Source organism: Nothoprocta perdicaria, unplaced genomic scaffold, assembly GCF_003342845.1.
Source record: "Nothoprocta perdicaria isolate Ctin4 unplaced genomic scaffold, notPer1 scaffold_29, whole genome shotgun sequence".
NCBI lineage: Eukaryota > Metazoa > Chordata > Aves > Tinamiformes > Tinamidae > Nothoprocta > Nothoprocta perdicaria.
Window position 1 is genome coordinate 1,230,710 of NW_020455521.1, and position 8,615 is coordinate 1,239,324.

Sequence of the window (8,615 nt, forward strand, 5' to 3'; positions counted from 1 at the left end):
CAGATTCAGGGTGGCTGCTGCTGTCTGCAGGTTGGGGTGGAGGTGGGTCACATTATTTGATTATTTTTTTTTTTCTCTCTCTTTTTTTCTTCTCTCCTGAACACACATACCTGAGTCTCTCTGATTTTAAAAACAGAAGCGGTGCACAGGGGAGGTTACCTAGCCCTGCCTATTTGTGTTGCATGGGTAAATACATTTTTTGCAGTTTGCAGTGTTTAATTTTTGCTTTTTTTTTTTTTTGGCTTTCATTTCATTTTGCTCTTTCTTTGCTCTGCAGCCCTGCTAGTTGAGATTAAGGTGTTCAGAGCTGCTGTTTTGCCTTGACTCGATGGCAGTGCTGCTGTGGGCTGTTGGCCACTCAACATCAACTATATGCATTAGTTAAAAAGCAGTGGGGCAATTTTTGGAGTAAATATTCCACCCCCCCACTCACTTTAGTGAGGTTGCTTTTTTCCCCCCTCATGTTAGCATAGGATACAGCACCGCGTGGAGCAGCTTACAGAAGCAAAGTGCTGCCGATTAGACCTGTGGCAGGGAGATTTAGGAAGAGATCGAGGACAGGCCGYCCTGCCGCAAGCCCCATGTTTCATGAAAAGGCGGTGCGGGGCAGGAATGATTCCGCCGGAGCAGTGGGGCCGCCCGGCCTGCTCGGGGCTGGCCTGGCCTGGCCTCGCATGGCGGCAGCCATGCCGCGCGAGGCCCATGGGTGCCCTGGCGGCTCTCGCCCCTTGGCRTGCGGGTGATCAGCGGGTGATTCAGCAATGAATGGCGCCTGTCCCCTCTCCAGGTCGTGCAAGGGAAATGCGGGAGCAAGGACTGGCTCTGCTCGAGGGCTGACAGCGGGAATGCTCTGAGCTTGGAAACGGGCTGGATGAAACCCTTGGCAGCAGGGCAGCAAGCTGCAAGCAACATGAATGCTTCGCTTCTCCTCTCGCCTGGAAATAGCTCCGTGCACCTGAATTTTTCAGAGAAGAACTCCCCGTTCTTGCAGTTTGAAGATGAAGATTGCCATGTGCCTTTGGCCATGGTCTTCACTTTGGCCTTGGCTTATGGGACTGTGATCATTCTGGGTGTCTCCGGGAATCTGGCCCTGATCATCATTATTCTAAAGCAGAAGGAGATGCGCAACGTTACCAATATCCTCATTGTCAACCTGTCCTTCTCTGATCTTCTGGTGACCATCATGTGTCTTCCCTTTACCTTCGTATACACTCTGATGGACCACTGGATTTTTGGGGAGGCCATGTGCAAGCTGAATCCCTTTGTGCAATGTGCCTCAATCACTGTCTCTGTCTTTTCTCTAGTCCTCATTGCTATCGAGCGCCACCAGCTCATCATCAATCCTCGGGGCTGGAGGCCAAACAACAGACATGCCTACATGGGGATTGCTGCCATATGGATTTTAGCCACAGCTTCCTCTTTGCCTTTCCTCGTTTACCATGTGTTAACAGATGAACCCTTCAGAAACATAACATTTGATGAATATAAAGACAAATATGTGTGTTTGGACCTGTTCCCCTTGGACACTGCAAGGCTTTCTTATACCACAACTCTTTTGGTCATTCAATACTTTGGACCACTTTGTTTTATATTTATTTGCTACTTAAAGGTAAGAGAGAATTTTGATCTGTGTGATCTGTCCTTCTTTCTGTGTGATGTTTGTCCTTGCAAAGTTTGTGTCTGTAGGTTAAATCATCCCACATGTTTCTCTCTGTTGAATTTTCTGCAGATATACATACGATTAAAAAAAAGGAACAACATGATGGACAAGATGAGAGACAATAAGTACAGAACCTCTGAAACCAAAAGGATCAACATCATGCTGATCTCAATAGTTGTTGCGTTTGCAGTTTGCTGGCTGCCTCTCACCATCTTCAACATTGTCTTTGACTGGAATCACGAAATTCTGCCTGTGGCAACCTGCAGCCACAATCTGTTATTCCTGATTTGCCACCTCACAGCCATGATCTCTACCTGTGTGAACCCAATCTTCTATGGGTTTCTCAATAAGAACTTCCAGAGGGACTTGCAGTTTTTATTTCATTTCTGTCACTTGCGCTCCCGTGAGGAGGATTATGAGACTATAGCCATGTCCACCATGCACACAGATGTTTCGAAAACCTCTTTAAAGCAGGCAAGCCCAATTGCTTTCAAAAAAATAAGCAGTGATGACGATGACAAAATATGAAAAAGTAACAATAATCCTACGCCAAACGGTTAGAAGTGTGATTACAAGTGATGTGTGTTCAAGGACAAGCACAATCATGTCACAAGTACAAAATGGATAAAGCTTTTCTTCCTTTTTTCAATGAACTTTGATTGTTGTCACTTTGAAATTATATGCTGTGCATTTTTGCACCTTTTGCTGCTTTAATGTTCACAGCGGTTCTACCTGAATCTTATTACAAGACATAGTTGGACCTGCTGCTACCTAGGGTTTTCATCAGCTATCTTTTGTTCTGTTCTCTTTGTACAGTTATGCACTTTAGCATAAAGATTTATATTGACTTTTTCCCAAAGGAGTATTTTTCAGGAGTGTCCATCTCAGAGCATTAGAAACAATATGGACCACAGAGAAGCTGTTGCTACAGAGGACACCCGTGTGCATAAAATTAGGACGTTCTGAAGAGGCCTTTTGTTTTTTAATCTGTCTTTTGCTCAATGGTAAAATCCTTTAAAATCAGTATAGGCGCATGAAAATAATTCTGTGAAACCTGTAGAATAAGTTAAATGGGGACACGCATTTTTCTCACTCATAGAAACCATTCAGGCTATAATCACTTAAATTCAAAGACAGGATTAGGAGAGAAATTCTGTTCTCATTTACGAGAATAAAAACCTAGAGTAATTCCACAGAGCACAATGGGATTACTCTGATGTTTCACCAGGGTAAATGAAAGCACAAATGGTCTTTTAATCCTAACTGATTGTAGCTCATTTTAATAATCAGGCGTTTTTAGTTAAAAACAAAACAAAAAACACCACCACTAAACCTCATTTTAATCTGTCAGCATTGGAAGGAGTCAATGTTGCTGGGGTAAAATTTACTTTCAGTGCCAAGCCTGTGAACCCCATAAATTCAATTTAAGATTTACGTCAAGAATGCACAGATTGAAACACTCAGAGTGTTTCATGGAGACATGTGGTGGAATTCCCTCCTTGCAGGTGACACCCAAAATCAGGTCTAGATAATAAGATTGACTTTTCCTTCTGAATCTTTTCAAAGTGATTAGTTCCTATTGGTATAAATTATGTATAGCCTTATAGAACTCTGTGTTCAAATGCAATGGTATAAACTTGGATTAGCTCCACGACAATGGATGGTTTAATCAAGATTTGCACAATTTAAAAGGAGGATGTAGTTAATCGGTATATTAGCTTCCAAACGCACAGTTTCCATAGTTGATTGAAAGGTGGAAGTATTTGCCAGATATCCCCAGCAGAGCTCTGTGTTTTATTGCTTAAAATATATATCCTCTAATTACATAAAATATACAGGAGTAGATCCCCAACTGAGGGAAACCCACATAGCTTAACTGCTGCAAATGGAACTACAACAATATTAGCCAGCTGAGGTTCTGTATCATAAAGTGTACTTTGCTATACAATCAATGCCTTGTTGAATAACCAGCTTTTAAAAATACAAGATAGCCTCTATTTTTGCATAGCAAGTTTGCTTCAAATCATTCTGGTAGAGAAGGGGTTCTTTAAAATGGATATACACATAAATGTAGCATAAATGGCAATCATACCTGAGCAAACCGGTCTCGGGATGTGATGGTGAATTTTAAATGCTCCACTTTGGTATTGATAAATGCCTAAGAAAAGAAAATTATTTGATTTGCCAGTATTTAAAAGTCAAAAATTGTGCCTTGTGCAGTCTTATAAATAGTGTAGAATATTAAAGTAGCAATGTGGTGTTGTGTGTTATAATTCCRTGTATTTCTTTATTGGCAGATAATTTACTTAAAGAGAAGTGTGACTGAGAATAAAGAGGGAAAGTATAATACATAAAATGAATTACAAAGAGATAACCTTGTTTCAGAGCTTTGCCCTTCTGTGTTTCATGAGATCTCCCTTTTCTGTGTGTTTCTCTATGGAGCATTTTGCTAATAATTTATTTACAGGCTCCTGAAATTGTTCCCCTATCACTTTATGTTAATTTTCACATACAAAGGAGTGTGCGTTTTCACAAAGAGACATAATACAGAAATCTAGCTTTATTTTTCTGTTAAAAATATCAGTATTCTTTTTCCCACTAGAAAAAAAACACAGATTTTCTTTTGATTAATATTTTCTCTTAAAAAAAAAAATCTTGCAATACAGTAAGAAAAGTTGACAAAATTACTTAAGTACTAGTTAATTTATTGGAAGTGTTTGATTTGGCTGAATTGACTGAATTCAATGTGTATCCAAAGTGGGAAGGCGAGAGCAGATTTAGAGGAATCTACTCGACTAAAACTAGTATGCCCAAGAGGTTTTCAGCAGGACAGCAGTATTATCCCTACACTGACCTTGCTCTTGCTAGAGATACTGGTCCCACATCATGTAACTCCTCTGTTTTCGACTGATACCATCTCAGGCTACCTGCCGGGGAACGTGTAAATTGGATGGTATTCACCACCATCAGATGGTTTGCACTTTGTAGGTGCAAACTGGAGTATTCCTTAGGCCACATTAATGTGGGAGCTCCGGCAGGACTGAGGCCTTTGCCTGTGTCTGCCCACTTCCCTGCAGGAAGCAGCACACGAGGCTGCTTCCAGCCTTTGCTGAGGACACAGTCACACAAATAGCAGCGCTTACGCTGCCTGAAATGACGGTGGGAAGTGGACACGGTGTAAAGCAGGGATGTGTTCAGCAGGAAAATGAGTTTGGAGCGTCTCAAAAGCTAAACCATTGCTCTTCCGAGGAATTTTTATGAGGACAGAGATAAAAGTAGTCTCTCTGAGGGGCTGACCTGACATCTGCAGGGCGTAGATGACATCTATGGAGAGCAGTATTTTTGTCTTTGYTTTCATGACTTGACACTGGAATCCTCAACCCCCCTGAGGACTTTCCCCACCGGATGCCTGGCTGCAACACTAATCTTCTTTTTCACCTTCAGATCTCCAGTGCAGCTTCTCATCCTGCACACGTGGAATTTCTTTATAGGCTGTTGGATTTCATGTTTCTTGTTCATTTCTCAGTCATTCTGATTTGATGTTTGTTCTTCCTACGTGATGTTTTGTCAAACTCTCCCCASTTTGGAACATGCTGATTCCTATCTCAAAAGCCTGTAAATTCTCTTAGTCTTTCAGATGTGTAGAACAGTTTTACTGAAAGAAAAAAAAAAGTAGCAAGGGATTTATAATGTATCTTTACTATTTATTTATGTGCAATACAGTTAATGTCAAATCTGCAGCATTAAATGAGAAATATGACTACTTAATAAACATTAATATCAGATTCATTTGTCAGTTATTTTATCATCTGAAACTTAACCTTTATCCACCACAGACATTTAACAACCCTGCACAATCATAATACACYTGCATCTTTATATGGCCTCTTAAACATTTCTGTACCCCGATATTGCTCTTTCAGCATCTCTCTTGTTTGTGTCATTGTTATTGTGTGCTGTAATCCACGACTTTCATGTCTTTATAAAAAAAGAGGATATCTGGAAAGGAGGCGAATAATTGAATCATACCTAGTTTTGATAGACAAAGGAAAGGTGGGTAGGGAAAATAAACCTGTTTTTGCCAGCTCCTACTTCAGCCATAAAAATTAAGTTTAAAACAGGAAAAGGAATCAACATGACTGGACCTCTAAGTCACTCGAGCTTCTGTTGACTGCAATAAAGTAAGATCCATTAATAATGGATCTTAAAAGCAAAATTAGATAGTAGTTTATATTCAGACTCTAAATGAGCACATACTTGCATCTGGCATTTGTTTATCAAATTCTGATTCTGACCTCAGGAAAATGATGAATGAGACTAAAGAATTTACTTAAAATTAATCATTCACCACAAAATCTGTTGAAGAAAAGCTAGCTTCTGGCTTGGGAACTCACATGCTTTCCYTAAAATCATATTTTGGATTTCAGCTCATTATAGGAGCAAATTAGTAGCCTATGACTTTTCTCAAGATTTTGCTATGAAGTCTAGGGCCTGAATATTTTAAGGGTTTGGTTCAGATATTCCTAATTCCTTGGATCACAGATCTTAGCTTAACCACTGTATAGAGAATGCAGATTTTATTTTGTTTTTAACATGTGTGCTTTTAAAGCATATCTAACACTTGGAGACAAGGGCTTAAATAATATCTGTGACTGCTACAGATTAAATTAATTCAGTTGAGTAGAAAGGGTGGGGAAATGTGTAATAATCAAATTACCAGTTGGCAGCCCTTTCTCAAGTGAAAGATATATACAGCTTATAGTTCTATCATGTCTTCTTCATTCCTCTTCATGCTGTTTAAGAGGAGTATTCCTTTTGAGGTGAAAGCATAAATATCTGAGTCATTACTAAAGATTGTGTCAAAGCAAGTTATTTTCTTCCACCCATCTTTTTGGGGAATTTCAATATCACTCCTCAATATTTGAGGATGACATTTCRGAGAGGCAAAAATGACCACAGCTAACCTCTTATAATCTAATTTACCCATGGTCAAAAATAATATTTTTCAATATTTTTTGTGTGTACAAAACAGCATTAGTAGCCTAATTGAGTTGATATTTTGAAGGTTTGGGAGAGAATTCACAAAGGCTAACTTTATCCAGAGGCTGGTAATTTTCCTAATRTCCTCCGATAGCAACTCTAGGGCATCCACTGCCTTGTTACAGGCTCTACACCCACTGAGACGCCTTTCTCTATTACCTATACATGGAGTTAAGCGGAGAAGAGCTTCCAGGGCTAATGTTAGGCCTAGCAAATATGGACTCCCATCCTCCAAGCTGTGTGCTGTTCAAGCTATCTGTTTGTATTTCATAAAATTAAGCTTCATAAATTCATACTTCATAGGAATGTGTTTCTGAAGAAATCCCAAGAATTTGTATTTTAATAATTTAATTCTAATAATTTAATACATTAATATTTGCACTAAAATTCTTTTCTAAGAAGGCACATTTCTAATTATTCACACTCCATATAAATACAAAGTTTACAAAGTTCATGTAGATGGGAATTATATCCATGCAAAATATCCATCTTACTACAGAACTGGCAGCACACTCTGTCCTATGTTTTCCAAAGACGTATGCAGAAGATCTGATCATCTGATAGATCAGATTTAGTCTCAAAATCTGTGCCAGGTGCAAAGGTGTTTAAGGTTGCAGCACAGGGGTGGCTCTCCAGTGTCACCTAATTTGCTACAACTCCTGCCAACTTTCAGGTAAATAGTTATCTCTTACACACAGTTTGGAGAACAGCAAAAAAGCAGAAATTCTAGGTGAAGCCTTGATACAGTCAAAAGGATTTAAAGATGAATTTAGACATTTATTCATGGCTGAGACCAACAGATAGACATATAAATGGCTTTAGGGCAAAACAGTGGTCAGATGGTGATATGTAAATACCATGTTTTCTAGTTCTGTTTCCCTCTGAAAGCCAATTTTAAGATTTTTCACCTCAGATATATCTAGATTTTATTTTGAGACTGAGGAAACAAAATGTTTTTGGCACAATAGATAAAGACCAGCTTTCCCATAGACCCACCCACTACATGCGTCCATTTAATTTCCTTTCTGCACAACATGGAGAGCATTTGTTCATGACAGGAGTGGTGCCTTGATGGATAATGATCTCCTTGTTTTTCTTGGTACTTGTTCACACTGACACCATRCTACTGTTTTTCACTCCACAATCTGTTTTTTTTTTCGCCCACAAGTGATGTCATTTTTATTATGCTATTTTTATTGTTTCTTAATAAAAGAGGATTGTGAAAAGATGTTCTTGAAAGATCCTCTTCTATATGTGTTTGAATATATGGATGCAATGTCACACAGGATTTGTGAAAATGTTACTGGCAACATGATGCCAGTGACATCTCATACATTTAACAGATTGAACTGATAAGACTGAGATACCGTTTCTATTTTTTTTTCCATTTCTGCATTATTATTGTTATGACTGTAACATGAAACTCTTCACTTGGGCCTTGATTTATCACAGTTTTGAGTACAGCAGCAGTGCCCTGGGTGTGAGTGCCCACATTCATGATTAACCCTTAAAGCTCTTGCATGGTGAGGCTAATGAAAGGCCTCCCATTAACCTTATCGAGCTTTGGATAAAGTCCCCGTTTGAAGTGATGCTCGAGTGCAGAACATGCCTGAATATCTGCTTCCTAGAGAGGGCAGCAGGCCACAAAGAGTGACTTTTTGTAGCCAGCTGGACTCCACAGTCTTCCTAGTCACCTTGAGGGACATACCCAAAAGGCATCCTCAGCTGGTGCTTATACTAAGATTATTCTCTCAGCTTTTTCGCTCAGTTTTACAAATATAAATTTCCTTGATATGATTACAAATGAATTGCATCTTCCAAGCTGAATGCTTGATGTTTTAAACCAATTTGTTTCACAGAAAACTGAGGAGGAAACTAGTGATTCCGAATATAATTTTAATTCTTATCAAGTGTG

At 39.3% G+C, this 8,615-nt stretch overlaps 1 protein-coding gene across 1 annotated transcript; it reads left to right on the forward strand.

Moving 5' to 3' along the window:
• Positions 1 to 794: 794 nt before the first annotated feature.
• Positions 795 to 2,627, forward strand: NPY1R (neuropeptide Y receptor Y1). Its single transcript, XM_026041663.1, has 2 exons — positions 795 to 1,609; positions 1,730 to 2,627. The coding sequence occupies exons 1-2, from the start codon at positions 872 to 874 to the stop codon at positions 2,186 to 2,188; spliced, it is 1,197 nt and encodes a 398-aa protein (XP_025897448.1). The 5' UTR covers positions 795 to 871; the 3' UTR covers positions 2,189 to 2,627.
• The last annotated feature ends 5,988 nt before the right edge of the window (positions 2,628 to 8,615 follow it).